Source organism: Pleurodeles waltl, chromosome 2_2 (genome assembly GCF_031143425.1).
Source record: "Pleurodeles waltl isolate 20211129_DDA chromosome 2_2, aPleWal1.hap1.20221129, whole genome shotgun sequence".
In the NCBI taxonomy this organism is placed as follows: Eukaryota; Metazoa; Chordata; class Amphibia; order Caudata; family Salamandridae; genus Pleurodeles; species Pleurodeles waltl.
In genome coordinates, this window is record NC_090439.1 from 498504420 (window position 1) to 498521221 (window position 16802).

Consider the following 16802-nt stretch of genomic DNA (forward strand, 5'->3'; position numbering starts at 1 on the left):
AGAAATTTGTATGGTCCCCAGAAGCTGACCAAGCCTTTTCAACTTTGAAAGAAGTTTTCTTCACTGCCCCAGTCTTGACTCATCCTGATGCGGATCGCCCCTTCATAGTGGAAGCCGATGCTTCAGATGTGGCAATAGGAGCAGTTTTGTCGCAACAAAACAAGGACACTGGTCAACTTCATCCTGTAGCTTATATGCCTTGGAAGTTGAATGAACAGAACTATGTCATTGCTGACAAGGAGCTTCTGGCGATTCGTGATGCCTTAAAAGAATGGAGATATCATTTGTTAGGTGCCAAATACACTGTCACGGTATATACTGGTCATCGCAATCTTCAGTTCATGAGTTCCGCCAGACTTTTGACTCCTCGGCAATTACGCTGGATAATGTTTTTTGCCGAATTAGATTTTGTGGTAACCTTCAGGCCTGATAAAGACAATCAATCGCAAGGCTGACGCCTTGCCACGCCAAGAGTCTACCACATTGCCTGCAGTTCAAACCTCCAGAGCTATCATTGCTCCCGACAAAGTCCTATGTATCATCAAAACTGAAGATTTCTTTGAAGACATCCGCAACTCTTTCACTGTTGAGAAATGGCAGACATGGGCCCAAGCAGATCGCAATCAAGCAAGGATTACCTTTTCATGACACCCGTTTGTTCGTGCCCACTACCAAACTTCGCAAGATTGTGTTTCATTGATTGCATGTTATACCTACGGCAGGTCATCCAGGTACTCCAAAAACTCTTGAATTAATCCAACGCTATTTTTGGTGGCCTACCCTAACAAATGATGTAAAAGCGACGGTAAACAACTGCGAAGTCTGTGCTCGCAATAAAACAAGTCATTTGAAACCAAAAGGGTTCACTTCCAACTCCAAGTCGTCCGCGGGAGCACATTTCTTAAGACTTTATTATCGGTCTACCAATGGTTCAACAGCATTCAGTAATTCTGGTGGTAGTAGATAGTCTCACGAAATATGGACATTTCATTGCCTGTAAGAAATTGCCCACCTCTAGTTTACTAGCAACTATTTTACTGGACAGAGTGGTTCGTTATCATGGACTGCCAAAGATGATCCTCTCCGATCGGGGGTCACAATTTGCTTCCAATTTCTGGAAGACATGGTGTAAAACACTCCAAGTGACATTTACACTATCTACTAGCCACCATCCTCAAACAGATGGTCAAACGGAGAGACTAAATCAGACTTTGAAGCAATACCTACGTGCTTACGCTGAAAAAGCACTTCATTCTTGGACATCAATGCTCTGGTTAGCTGAGTTAGCCTACAATAACTCATTCCACACTTCTACTGGCGTTACATCTTTTTTTGCCTTGTTTGGCTATCATCCCGACACCTTGCCCATCACAGTGCCTCAAGAAAGTCCTCTTACTACAGCTGTGTCAGAAACCATTCAACATTTGCATCAAACCCAGAAACTGATTCAACAGCATTTAGAAAAGGACAAACAAATATAAAAAGTATTATGACAAGAAACATTGTGAGGGACCGCAGTATCAACCAGGTGACAAAGTGTGGCTTTCCACAAAACATATAGACTTCAAGAAGAAACACATGTTCAACCCCAAATTCATAGGTCCTTACACTGTCCTTCAGCAAATCAATCCTGTGACCTATAAACTGCAATTGCCAAGATCATTACGGATTCATCCAGTGTTCCACACTTCCCTCTTGAAAAAGGCAGTCCAGAAGGTCAGCCCTCATCCAGCTCCAGTTCTAGTACAGGGGGAAGAAGAATACAAAGTCAAGAAAGTGTTGGATTCTAAACTGAGAGGGCGTAACCTATGGTACTTAATCTCATGGAAAGGTTATGGCCCTGAAAGTAACTCATGGGTTTCCGCATCCGATATCCATGCTCCAGCACTTGAGGCGTTTATTGTTTCAATCCAGACAAACCAGGCCCTAGAGCGAGTCTGGGAGAGGGGAGAACTGTCAGCATCAGGGCAGTGCGTGCTCTACGGGTGACTAGAATGCAAAAACCTAGCAATTTCAAGGTAACATAATTTATGCATTGTGCCGATATGATGTTGTTTAACCTTTTGTATTGCAGAGTTAAATCTTGAAGACTTATGTTCAGCATGCATATAAATACTGTTCACATGTGATGTACTGCTGCAGGCTTTCAGACTGTGTCAGGGTGTGGTCCCCTTCCAGAGCCTTCTAGAAGTTTTCCCTGCAGCATGCCCGTGTGTGGTTTGTGGGCTGGGCCAAGACTCTATATAAAGGGAGCCAGCCCAGCTCCACGTGCTCACTATTCAGAGGTCCCGGTGCAGAGCAGCAGCAACTTCCTGAGCTCCTGTTCCGGCGGCCTACTTTGATCCTCCAGACCTCGCCCTTTTTTCACTTCATTTGGTGATCCTAGATCAGGGCAGTAAGACTGAGGTCGGGCGGGGCCCCCGACTCCGTTATCGAAGACGCTCCAGTTCTTGGGCCTAATCTTTGCATGATAATCGATTTGACTCTTGTGCATGTGAATGTGTGCTTGGCCGTTTCATGGCATTTACATGTGGATATTCGAATCGGCAAAACGCGCGATTCTTTTCTCATGCTTAATTCAGGTTATTCATTGTGCTCTACCATTCCTTGGCAGTTACATGGTGGCATTCGAATCAGCAAGACGCGCAATTCGTTTTCTTGTGCTTTAACCCTTGATATTCATTGTGCGCTACCATTCCATGGCAGTTACAGGGTGGCCTTCGAATCGGCAAGATGCGCGATTCGTTTTCTTGTGCTCTAACCCTGGATATTCATTATGCGCTACCATTCCTTGGCATTTATATGGTGGTACTTGAATCGTCAAGACGCGCGATTCTTTTCCTGTGTGTAATTCATGTTATTCATTGTCCGCTTCCATTTCCTGACATTCGTTTGGTGACCTTCGAATCGGTAAGCCGCGCAATTCCTTTTCTGTGTTAAAAAATCACGGTGTTCATTATGCGCTACCATTTTAAGGCATTTACTTGGTGGCTTTCGAGTTGGCAAGGCGCTTGATTTATTTCTTGAGTCTAATTTGTGTTATTCATGGTGCACAATTCATTCAATGGTATTTTCTACCTATGGGAAAATCTGCAATGTGTGCAATTCATGTTCCGGCAATTTGAGGGAACAAAAAGCCAGAGTTCAAGATGTATTGTTGTGTGTTCCTAATATGTTTCTCAAAACCCGATTCATATGATGGTTTAGAAATCATTCAGATTGTTTCCTGATCCTCAGGCAAAGGATGGTACTTGAATTTGAAAGTTGCATTTAACTTTTCTTTATTCCCTCACAGGTACCCAGTCATCTTAAAGCCTAGTCATTTTAAGTCTATGCTTAGGTTGTCCATGCTTTCAGAATGACAATGTTTAGAGTCATAGTCTAGTATTGATTCATATGATAAAATCGTGATTGTGTGTTTTAACCTTTTTGCTTCCTACAGGTCTCCTTCCCAGCTGTTCCCTTCCTAATCCCCTCTTCCCCACTTGGACTCTCTTAGACTCTCTGACAATTCTAATCAGAGTATTGGAGCTGTCTTGTGGTGGAAGTGTTGGGAATGTGCACAGACCCCGAAGATCTGGTGACTCTGACAGAAGTGTGCAGAGATGCCCACGTCGCTGCCTGACAGATGTCCAGGACTGGAACGCCCCGTGCTAGCGCTGTGGTATCAGCAGTGGCTCTGGTGGATTGAGTGCGCAAACCTTCGGGAGGTTGGGGAAAGAAGAGAGATCTGCCCTTAACCCAATCCTGATTTGTTAACCATCACTGCAGGTCTCTTGCAGTTGCTTCCGAGATCTGGACTTTGCTGGAAAGATTACCCGGATGCTGCGCCCACTGGAACTTCAGGTCCCACTGCAGAGCCCGCATATGCCATCAGGGCAGATAGGACCTGAGCCAATGTCAACATTTTGAGCTTCTCCTTTTTGAGGAAGAGATGGAGGCACCGAAGATCTACTAAAGGCCAAAGACCTTTGTCCTTTTTCAGAACCAGAAAGTAGCAGGAATAGCAACCACGATCTACTTCTGACAACAGAACCCTCTCTATAGCTCCTTTGGCCAAAAGGGCTTGGCCTTCATCGCCAATATCCGATTGTAAGAAGGAGGCATGGTTGGAGGAGATGTCTCGAAGGGGAGGGAGTAGCCCCTTCGGACAATTTGGAGGACCCACCTATCCGAGGTAAAGGGTTGCCATTGGGGCAGGTGGTGGCGAATCCTGCCACCCACTGGCTCCTGATGTACCCGTGGACTAGGAAGGCTTGGAGGCTGAAGAGGGGGGACTGGGCGACCCGCTGGCTCCCTGATCCCCAGGGGGTGTGGGATCCTGCATACGCGGCCACACATGGGCTGTACAGCATGCGCAGGTCAATGGGCAGGGGGGGAGTTTGGGTGCTCCTTCCGTAGCACCGAAAGGCAGACTGCTTGGGTCTAGGAGTGGGTGCGAGGCCAAGGGACGGGCCGTGGCTCAGGAATCCTTAAAGCACTCGAGCGCCAAGTCCGCCTTGTCTCCGAAGAGACGTGTGCCCTCAAAGGGCATGTCCATCAAGGATTGCTGGACATCCACTGAAAAGCCATATGTTCTCAACCAGGCGTGGCGTCTCAATGCCACCGTCGATGCAACCGATTTGCCCAGAGTGTCGGTCGTATCCAGTCCACAACGAATCATGAACTTCTCTGCATCCCTCCCATCTGTTATGGCTTGGGAAAGGATAGTCCGGGCCTCCTCCGGAACTGCAGGCAGCCCTTGCCCGACCGTATCCCAGAGAGTATGGGAAAAGCGGCCCAAAAGGACCGCAGCGTTAGACTGTTGGAAGAAAACAACTTCTTCCCCAAATTATCCAGTCTTTTTGATTCCCTATGCGGGGGTGCAGCAGGGAACACGCCAGTTGAAGAAGAAGCCTGGATGACAATGCTCTCAGGCCTAGGGTGTTGGATGAGGAATTTCAGGTCTGACGGAGCAGGCCAATGGCGGTGGGCAATCGTCCTATTCACAGGTGCCCCTGTGCTGGGTCTGGACCAAGTACACAAAAGGACGTCTGTCAGTGCTTTATTAAAGGAAGGAAGGGGCTCGGAAGAGGAAGCCTCTGGCTGAAGCACGTCGGTTAGGATATTAGGCCTAACTTCCACAGAAGGTAGCTCGGGGTCCAGGACCTCAGCAGCCCTTCTCACCACCATGGAATAAGAAGCACCCTCCTCCGTAGCCACGCTAGCAGGAGAGAACATACCAGTGTCAGAGGAGGTTTCTAGACCACTGGCATCACCAAATCTTGCACACAGTCCATTTGGGGGTCAAGCTGGTATTCTAAAGGGTCCAGCGTTCCCATCATACTCTCTCCGTATCCATACCCACAAGAATAAGTGTCTGGATCAACCCTGGGCCCAGGAGAGCCCATAGAGAACGGAATTGGCGTCGAGCGACTTTGTTCCGGCTCGAGTAGGAGGGTGGGATCTACGTCAATTGTGGGCCCAACCGACGCCGGGGAAGGTCGCCGTGGCACGACCAGCGTCGGCACGGATCCACTATTGGATCCCGAGGGGCCCTCCGACTCACCTGTGCCCTAAGGCACCGACGGTGGGTCAGACTGCCCAAAAATGAGGCGCATGGCCTCGTAAAATTCTTTAAGTTGGGCAGGGGTGGCTCCGGCTCCCGGGAAGTCGGGGAAGGACAGAGCCAACCTAGATGAAGGCCTAGAGTATTGACGCTCTTCCCGCATCGCATCATCTGATCGATGGGGTGAAGTCAAAGAACGCCATGAGCTTTTGGGGCCACTCCCTTAAAGCTTTCGGGTTCATGGCCCGACACTCGGAGCACGACTTCGGGTCGTGACCGCGCTCCAGGCACTAAAGACACGAGGTGTAGATACCTTACAGACATACTTCAGTGACAGGAGTCGCAGGGCTTGAATCCAGTCTTGCGGGACAAAAGTGTCGACGTAGTCAAAATAATTACTGATGTAGCTCTCTACCCACTTCTGTGCCCAGGACGTAATGGTTACGACCTGAGGCACAGTGCTGCCTTTACGTCCTGGGCACACAGCCCAGAGGGAGCGCTAGCGCTTCCTCTGTGGGGTTCCCTCCCAACCCCCAAGGAAGGGATGGAAGGGGAAGCCCTTCCCCTTTCACCCCCGACCCCCCCACCCCCGTGTGACGTCAGCGAGCGAGGAAAGTTATTTCCTTCCCTTTGAAGTCCGTCTCTGCATTTTGGCAGCCGGATTGAAAGCAATCCGGCTGTCAAAACGCCCACTAGACACCAGGGATTTTATTTCAAAAAGGAAACTGGCATGAGGGAGCAACCCCTTGGGCAAGGGTCGCTCCTGGGGGGGGGGGGGGGGGATTGGGGCATTTTTTTTTTTTTAAGGCCCTTTCTGCCCTCCCAGGGACAGATACCTCTAGGCACCAGGGATAAAAATGTTTTTCTTTGTTTTGTTTAGTTTATTGTTTTAAAGGTGGGGAGCGACCCCTTAGGCAAGGGTCGCTCCCATAGGGGGCAAATTATATTTAGGCCATTTCTGCCCCCCTTGGGGGCAGATTGGCCTATTTTTTATGAGGCCAATCTGCCCCCAAGGGGGACAGAAACCACTAGACACCAGGGAGTTTTTTTTTTCTTGTTTGTGAATTTCACCTAAGGGGAGCGACCCCTTGGGCAAGGGTCGTTCCCCTGGGGGCAAATTTATTTTAGGCCACTTCTGCCCCCTAGGGGGGCAAATCAGCCTACTTTAATTAGGCCGATCTGCCCACAAGAGGGGCATAAACCACTAGGCACCGGGGATTTTTTTTTTTGTTTTACAGATGGGGAGCGTCCCCTTAGGCAAGGGTCGCTCCCCTGGAAGGGCAAATTGTATTTAGGCCATTTCTGCCCGCTTTGGGGGCAGATCGGCCGATTTTAGGTCAATCTGCCCCCAAGGGGGGCAGAAACCACTAGGCACCAGGGATCTTTTTTTTTTTTTTGCGCTGTCACGCAAGGGGAGCGACCCCGTAGACAAGGGGGAGCACATTTATTTTGTGTTTTTTTTAGCCAAATTTTGAGGTTTGCAAACGATTCTGGGTAACAGAACCTGGTCAGAGCCCGACAAGTCACCCCATCTTGGATTCTCCTAGGTCTCTAGTTTTAAAAAATGCACAGGTTTGGTAGGTTTCCCTAGGTGCCGGCTGAGCTAGGGACCAAAATCTACAGGTAGGCACTTTGCAAAAAACACCTCTGTTTTCGGTCAAAAAATGGGATGTGTCCACGTTGTGTTTTGGGCCATTACCTTTCGTGGGCGCTAGGCCTACCCACACAAGTGAGGTACCATTTTTATCAGGAGGATTGGGGAAATACAGAATAGCAAAACAAATGTTATTGCCCCTTGTCTTTCTCTACATTTTTTCTTCCAAATGTAAGTCAGTGTGTAAAAAAGACGTCTATTGGAGAAATGCCCTGTAATTCACATACTAGTATGGGCACCCCGGAATTCAGAGATGTGCAAATAACCACTGCTCCTCAACACCTTATCTTGTGCCTATTTTGGAAATACAAAGGTTTTCTTGACAGCTATTTTTCACTCTTTATATTTCAGCAAATGAATTGCTGTATACCCGGTATAGAATGAAAACCCACTGCATGCTGCAGGTCATTTATTGGCTCTGGGTACCTAGAGTTCTTGATGAACCTACAAGCTCTAAATATCTCAGCAACCGGAAGAGTCCAGCAGACGTAACAGTATATTGCTTTCAAAAATCTGACATTGCAGGAAAAAGTTACAGAGTAAAACAGAGAAAAATTGCAGTTTTTTTCACCTCAATTTAAAAAATATATATATATTTCAGTTATTTCCTGTAGGAAACCCTTGTAGGATCTACACAAATTACCCCTTGCTGAATTCAGAATTTTGTCTACTTTTCAGAAATGTTTCAGTTTCTGGGATCCAGTATTGGTTTCATGCCCATTTCTGTCACTGACTGGAAGGAGGCTGAAAGCACAAAAAAATCGTAAAATGGGGTATGTTCCAGTAAAATGCCAAAAATCTTTTGAAAAATTGGGTTTTCTGATTCAAGTCTGCCTGTTCCTGAAAGCTGGGAAGCTGGTGATTTTGGCACCGCAAACCCTTTGTTGATGCCATTTTCAGGGAAAAAAAACCACAAGCCTTTTTTTGGAAAAAAACGAAATTTTCACTGTATTTTGGCTAATTTCTTGGCCTCCTTCTGGGGAACCCACAAAGTCTGGGTACCTCTAGAATCCCTAGGATGTTGGGGAAAAAAGGACGCAAATTTGGCAGGGGAAGCTTATGTGAACAAAACGTTATGAGGGCCCAAGTGCGAACTGCCCCAAATAGCCAAAAAAAAGGCTCGGCACAGGAGAGGGAAAAGGCCTTGCAGTGAAGGGGCTAAGGATCTGCATGTAGGCTGGCGCGGAAAGAAAAGAATCAACGTCAGCAAACTGGGGTGGCGCCTATATATGACCGCGACATAATCACGGTACGTTCGATGCCAATGACGCCTGCGGAGTCAACCGACACCATCTGACGGCACACAGAGGTACTGCTCGAAGAAAAATCTCTGGATCCAGTAGGACACCTAGGGAAATTCAAAAGGTAAGGAATCTGCAACTAGAAGTCTCTATCAGATTTAAGTATTTAGCAGAGCCCTGGTACCAGAAAAGTAGATTCCTACTGATCTACAAAGAAGGATACCTAACAGCTACAAAAGCAACGACTGAGGTAGAAGCAGCTGACTTGGCTACAGCCCTGCCAGCCTGTCTGGTGCAAATCTGTGGGTACAGCAAAGTCGACACGTCCTGCAAGCTCTTGCACTTCCATAAGCCTAGGAGTACTGCCTGTCTTCAACAAAGGCCCAGGAACTGACATGGAGCAGTGGAACTGCTTCCCTACATCTTGCAGGCACCCCAAGAGAACTGAGAGGACTCGGTCTGCTGAAAACCTGGCAACTCAAAGCACCACTGCACCCGTGCAGCCTCGCTCAAGCTGAAGTGGACCAACGGTGACAGTGTGGTCCCCAGGCCCCCCTCAACCGCAAGTGCTCTCTGTGGAGAAAACCCAACACCTTAGGACACCTTTGCACCTGTTGCTCAAGGCCCATGGAGAACAGGACTTAAGGTGTTCACACATCACCAAGCATCTCAAGGTTTGAACCCAGGTGATGGTTCACCATGACTGAAACCCTAGTCCCTGCCTGCAGTGCCTTTCTGACAGGACCGATCCCCATTGACTTCAATGGGGCACCCAACCCTGCACTACACCTCTTCACCAGGCCTCCCCAGTGCCGCCCTGTATGACCTGTTGGTGTGGCCTTGACCCTTGGCCAATACTTATCTTAATTCCAGGAGACTGGCCACATAGCTTGCTGTACTATATACCTGTATGCAGTACTTTTTTACTAAGATAACATAACAGTTTCTGAAAAAGGCACTGTCAACTTTTGAAACCTGAAAGTATTTTTCTTGCATAACGTACTTACTTGATCGTATTGATTCTGGTCAACTAAGCTCCAAAGCGGCGCAGCCTGGATGCTTTTTTCAGCGCTGAGCTGGGGCTGGGCGTGCCTGAAACAGATAGTCGTGCTAACCATGACCCGAAGGCAGCTTTCTGGTGGTCTTCAGGGGTCAAGGTGGTGGGGGGCACAGCACTCACAGCTGGCTGAGCTGGAGGGAAATCTTGCATCTCGATCTCTGAGCTTTTGTCAGGAAGAAGATCCATTTATCTGCAGCCGATGCTTGTGCCTGTGGTTCTTCCTGGATGTCATTGGGTCTGAAGACATTTGATGTGTTGTTGACGCTCCTTCTATACGTTGAGCCTGATGGTCATGAAGAGTCTTTTCTGACCTGAAGGAGTGGCAAGCCTTGCAGCTGGCCTCGTCATGCTCGGGAGACGGGCACAAATTACACACTTGGTGAAGGTGCAAGGGTATTTGGCGTGACACCAAACGACGGACTAAAAAAGGCGTCTATTCCATCACCAAAGGAACAGGGTGCGGGGGAACGCCCATGGATGGAAGCTACGTCTCGAATGGCGAGGGCCCACAAGGGCTGCAGCTGATGCAAGTCGCCAGCCAAGCTGAAGTCGTCAAACCCAACAAGAATGACAGAAAAGAGCGTGTGACTGAAAAGAATACTGGAGAAAAGTAGGTATATAGCGAGAAAAGTCTATGACAACGGTGTCGAACCAGAGCAGAAGAGCACACACCCGAAACCGATGGCAGAAGAAAATAATCTAACAATGGAGGAGATTACCATGCACATTACCAGCAAGAGGAGGAGTCACATTTGAAAGACCTTCTTAGAAGAGAAACAATTTGCACCCAACCCCAAACTACATTTTGGACAAATCTGCTGAATGCAGAGAATAATATTAGTCGAGACCCCCCCACCCACAAGTCTCACACTACTACACTTCAACACAACGACCTCATATTTGTATAATGTTAAACTACATACATTTTTGTTCAAGAAGTGATTCAGCAACTGAAGTTTTGATGGGGTTATAGGAGAGGAGTGTATGGAAAAACTGAAACTGACTTCTTTATTGTATTGTCTGCAACTATGCATGGCGAGCATTTCTGAATGTAATGTTACATGAAAAACCAATAAAACTTGATTTAAAAAAAAAAAAAAGGTTTAATCAAGAGAAAAGGCAAAGTAGAAAGAGAATGCATGCAGCAAGTTGGGTGACTGCTAATAGGCTATTCTGAAATCACAGAGCTGGTAGACTGACAGACTTATTAGATGACGAGAAGCAACAGTTAATTTTGCATATGCTTCATGAAACACAAAGTTGTATTCAGCTCTCAAGGAAGTATTGAGGGAATTACACAGTCCTGGGCCTTGCACAGCCAATAACCATTCTAGGTTTGTGATCCATTTGGATCTCACAGAAATTAATATAATACCCCTTGACACAAAGAATGTTTAATGTGGCACAAACGTTAAGTCAATTTGTTCACATAAACTAAAAGAATTTAGTGGCAAGTCCCTCCACATCCTAAGATACAACCTCTTGTACAATTCTGACTGAATTCTATACATTTTTGCCAGGCATATACATGGAACTGTAACATGTTGTCTCACCTTCAGCTTTAAGGCTCTTCCATAGGAGACGTTTTAACATCACCCTTTACATGAAACATCAATACAGCACCCACATTCCCTAAGTCCAGCAGGATGGCTGCACCTGTCTGCCTACTCACTGTTCTCCCCATTCCGCAAGCAATCTCAGATGACAATTTGTACTTTCTAAGAACTAGAAACATTTTAAAAATTCTTGTGGCAAGGGGCATTTAACATTCAACAATTGCCTTAGGCTTCCAAAGGGCCATGAGACTTATTTCAAGGCTAGAGCCACAAATAGAACACTTTGTAGGGAATTACTCTTGTGACAGAGGCACTTAAGAGTGTCTGCATTTTAGCAGTTCTAATAGTATGTGATCAAACATTTAGAGGTCTTGGACAGCAATTTGTTTGGAGAAACTGAACATTTCTGAAACAATGCTTTGACCTGAATTTTATTAAGTACCCAACGACTTCAAAGATTAAAAGAGATTCAGGCACAAGGGTAATCAGTTTGTTACAATTAAACTGTAACAGTGATTCAGGTTCTTGCAAAATGGAACTCTTTCTCTTAATCTGCTCTTGCCATTGAACCAGCTTTCAGTGACATCCTACTATTTAGGCTTGGTATTGTTCCAAACAGCAGGCCAGGGATAAACTCCCCCATCCTACTTCTTCCCAAGCTAACCTCAGCTATGTATGCGTGGCTGCTGGATCAGGGTATGGAGAGTGTCTGTGGGTACAGTACATGATGACTAGGAGGTGATTCAGGCAACTAAGGGCCTCACATAGGTAGAGCTGCAATTGTTTATAAACTGCCATGCCTTTGGAGGAGAATATTTGTGGTAAGAGGTAGGGAGGAATATTAATTTGGAGGATTCAGGAGTTGAGATTTGAGGGCACATACTTCATACAAGTGATGCTACTGAATACAGGACACCGAGAGTACAGATCGGGGGAGATAAGGAGCATATGAGTGAGTTGCAAACATGGGTACTCTGTTAGCTCAAACATGATGCTGCTAAATTTTAATGCAAGCACTATAAGAGGGCTAGGACCTTACATAATTTCTGTAATATTCATGGATCTACACAAGTAGTGTTCTGATCTATCAAGGAACACATAAAAGAGACTGCTGGGGAATAAATCTCCTACACTTTAATCACAATGTCTATTGTGCTGCCAGGTAATGTATCAGATTCCCACCACAGGATCTCTAAGAAATAGGCTCACAATGAGCTGGTAAGAGATGGCAGGGAACATAATGCGCAGATATAGAAGTGGCATTTTAGGTTGTTTGCAACCTTTCATAGATTATTTAATTCATATTAGTGAAAAGCTTAATGAATATCAATATCTAATACCAATAAAGAAATCTAAAGAAAAATATAATTTCCTAAAACAAAGTGTTGGATTCTAACACTTACAATATGGAAAGAATTATGGAAGATGGAAAGAATTATGGATTTAAAAAAGCCTTAACGAAAACATGTTAAGTTCCAATTGTACGTCTTGAATCCAGAGAATACAATATAGTGAAACTTTTGAGTATGATGGTTTACCCACATTGCTCTACATTCAAATAACTAGTTACTTTAGAAATACAAAAATTGTCAATACAGAACTGTACAACAAAAAAAGAAATACAAAATATTGCTTACAGATTTAATGTACAAAGCATTTCTTTGCAACGAAGGAGAATGTTTTGTTATTTCTTCTTGAAGACGCTGCAAAATGAAAAGAAAAGTTTGTTATGAAAGTATGCTGGAGAGGAGAGACAGAAAAATTTACATATTCCTGACGAGCATCTAGTTACACTAATGTATGTATTTACACAAAGGCTGAATTGGCAATATAGCACTATCAAAGAAGGTCAAACAGCAGGGCTTTAAAGAGATTTCCATAAGAAGAGATTCTCAATCAAAACCAAGTGACTACTCGCAAGAGCTAGGATCTACAATTAAGACAAAAAATAAATGTACACTTTAATTTGATTTCATAACAGATAGAGGCAATATTTCTTAACACCCTTATATGGGCATCAGATGAGGTTTCCTGAACATGGTTGTGGATGCAGACGCCAATTTTCAAGCTGAAACCACACCAAAGAGGCAGATGTTATTGGTTAACTTGTCTTATGTGTGCCTAGGTTCAGTCAGCAAAAAATCAACTACACAAATCTTGTTATTACAACACACAAAGTCAATGTCAGGAGCCAAAATAAAGGCAATTAAAAAATAAAGTTTCCAAAATGAATACTTTGACAATTTTTCAATATTTAGACAGCAAAATGTAGACCCCCCTCTCAAACTCAGGAGTCCTTTAAATGCAACTGCAGAACTATAATAAGATCGCTAGGGACTGAACTAAGAACAAACTGAAGCACTTGGTATGAACAATGCACTTTCATGGCCATAAGATGCACTTCAGGGTAAGATGTACTTTTACTATCATGTTCTGACCTCTTGTACCCACATACAAAGAACATGAGCAAAGCACCTCAAGAACACCTCAGATTAAAGCTATCATACTACACCTTGTGCCAGACATAGTGGCACCTCAGGCAACAGGCTGTAACAAAATGGATGTCAGTGGGGAGGATTTGATTGAAGGGGACCAGGTGGTGAGATGGAAGATTCAATCCAGTCCTCTCAGTAAGCAGGTGAGAGGGTCCCTAGTAATAATCCAACATTTGTTGAGGCAATAATTATTGCACTCCACTAGTGAAGTGGACTAAAGGCTTAAGCTCGGATTGGCGTTTAGGGCTAGGATTTTGATTGGCTACTAGGGCTAGGGTTTTGATTGGGCTAAGGGCTTAGGGTTTGAGTTTATGGGCTGCTAGGGCTGTGATTGGTTAATAGCGCCGGTCTCCCACAGGATTTAAGGATTAGGGATCTGACTGGTTAGGGCTAGGGTACCCATTGGCCAATAGAACTATTTTAGCCTAGGGTTGAGGGCGTCTAAGCTAAGGGAGGAGAGGACAAGTGCAGTTTCCTGTTTTTGTCTGTCGGGACCAGGACAGGCCTAGGGCCCAAGATGCTGCCCAGTTTGCCAATCACCAGCAACCACCTTAAGCCATTCACCTCCACAAACATGGTAACACAGTCTCAGCAAATGCACAATATTCACATACCACAAAAAAAGCTTATGCAGATTTCAATGTCTCAACAACCACTACAAAATCCCAAAGACCACACCTACACACCCTTCTACCCCCAACTACAACAGTATGGCACCTTCATTCACACACAAAACTCCACTCTGTCCTATACCACTAACACATCACACATCACCAACAAATCACAAAACCACACTATACATAACTTTAATGCATCCAGACACACACTCCCTATTTATACAAAAGATCAGCTCTATCCTCTACCTCCTTATCAGACCCCTTTTTATCACCACAACAACTATACTCAGTCTTATATCAACACACACCTCCTCTTTTTACCAAAAACGCACCAAACAATCCTTACACTCCACTCCAGCATTTTACCTCTTTCAGTGATCAAATTCAACAACACACCTAACTTGGTCATTCCCTCTTACACACCACACACTCTCTTCTCCAAGATACATCACAACACCCTGTAACATCACAACACCCTGTAACATTCAAATTCCACTCACCAGAACTTTAAACAGAAAACATTGTCAGAAAGCCAGTACATCAAGATCTGCTCTCAATACTCCACAAAATGAAGACATGACATACACACCAACACATCAAAATCTCACACACACTTTCATAGTACTTTGTCACTAATTTGAAAAATACACCCACTCCCACCCTTATCACTACACAAATAACACACATCCTAAACTTGACCAAATGTTCTATCTTCACCAACACTAACAAAAAAGACACCAACCCAACAACTCTCATTCACCTGCCTCTCATCCATTGCATAATTTAGAGCTTTAAAATAGGACACACATGCTCCACCATCTTCCCTAACCCATACATCTTTTATCCTAAACAGACGCTAGCAAAATATCCAAACATGCAAATCTTTACAACCACACATCTCCATGTCTATTATACAACAATTCTACTTTACAAAAACAACACAACTCACCATCTTACTCTCAACCATCGCTACCACCAGCACACACAGACAACAAAATGCCTTCTAAGCCAGCTGGGTAAGGAACATGACACAGTAAAGCACTACTATGGTGACCCTCATACAGTTAATGCCAGTGCTAATGACACCTGCTGTTCAAAATATACTGCTCACGGTTCTACAAAACAAAGCCACACCACCAAAACACAATCTCTAAACTGCCTACTAATAAATGCTCAATCACTCCCTAAAAACAAGCAACACATCTACGACTTATTCACTACACAACCTGACTTACTATAACTGAATCATGGTTGGGACATGACATAGCTCCAGTGCTCCATGACGCCATTCATCCATGCTATCAAACTATCATGCAAAATCATATAGGCAGAAAAGGAGGTGGACTAGCTGTTATATTCAAGCAAGCAATAAATGTAGGATGGTAGCCTCTTTCTAGCCTTGTTACCCCCACTTTTGGCCTGTCTGTGAGTAAATCTCAGGGTGTTTTTACTGTCTCACTGGGATCCTGCTAGCCAGGACCCCAGTGCTCTTAGTGGAAACCCTATTTGTCAGTGTGTTTTATTTGTCTCACTGGGATCCTGCTAGCCAGGACCCCAGTGCACATAGGTTGTGGCCTGAATGTGTTCCCTGTGTGGTGCTTAACTGTGTCACTGAGGCTCTGCTAACCAGAACCTCAGTCTTATGCTCTCTCTGTCTTTAAAACTGTCACTGCAGGCTAGTGACCATTTGTATCAATTCTGATTGGCACACTGGAACATCCTTATAATTCCCTAGAATATGGTACCTAGGTACCCAGGGTATTCGGGTTCCAAGAGATCCCTATGGGCTGCAGCATTTCTTTTGCCACCCATAGGGAGCTCAGACAATTCTTACACAGGACTGCCACTGCAGCCTGAGTGAAATAACGCCCATGTTATTTCATAACCATTTTACACTGCACTGAAGTAACTTATAAGCCACCTATATGTCTAACCCTCACTTGGTGATGGTTAGGTGCAAAGTTACTGAGTGTGAGGGCATCCTGGCACTAACCAAGGTGCCCCCACATAGTTCAGGGCCATTTCTCTGGACTTTGTGAGTGCGGGGACACCATTACATGCGTGCACTGCATATAGGTCAATACGTATATGTAGCTTCACAATAGTAACTCCGAATATGGCCATGTAACATGTCTAAGATCATGGAATTGTACCCCCATGCCAAATCTGGTATTGGGGTTCCAATCCCATGCATCCCCGGGGCTCCAGCATGGACCCCGGTACTGCCAAACTAGCTCTCTGGGGTTTTTTCTGCAGCTACCGCTGCTGCCACCTCACAGACCGGGTTCTGCCCTCCTGGGGTCTGGGCAGACCAGTCCCAGGAAGGCAGAACAAAGGATTTCCTCAGAGAGGGTGTTACACCCTCTCCCTTTGGAAATAGGTGTTAAGTGCCTGAGAGGAGTAGCCTCTCCTGGCCTCTGGGAATGCTTTGAAGGGCACAGATGGTGCCCTCCTTGCATAAACCAGTCTACACCGGTTCAGGGATTCCCCCAGACCCTGCTCGGGTGCAAAACTAGACAAAGGAAAGGGGATTGACCACTCCCCTGTCCATCACCACCCCAGGGGTGGTGCCCAGAGCTCCTCCAGTGTGTCCCAGACCTCTGCCATCTTGAATGCAGAGGTGTGAGGGCA

The 16802-nt window shown here is 45.5% G+C and overlaps 1 protein-coding gene across 1 annotated transcript in view; it reads right to left on the reverse strand.

Moving 5' to 3' along the window:
• USP14 (ubiquitin specific peptidase 14) overlaps positions 1–16802 on the reverse strand; it is a 372282-nt gene that overhangs the window by 178323 nt on the left and 177157 nt on the right. The window contains exon 11 of the mRNA XM_069219990.1: positions 12697–12762. Coding sequence (XP_069076091.1) covers positions 12697–12762 — 66 coding nt within the window. The remainder of the gene's footprint in view (positions 1–12696; positions 12763–16802) is intronic.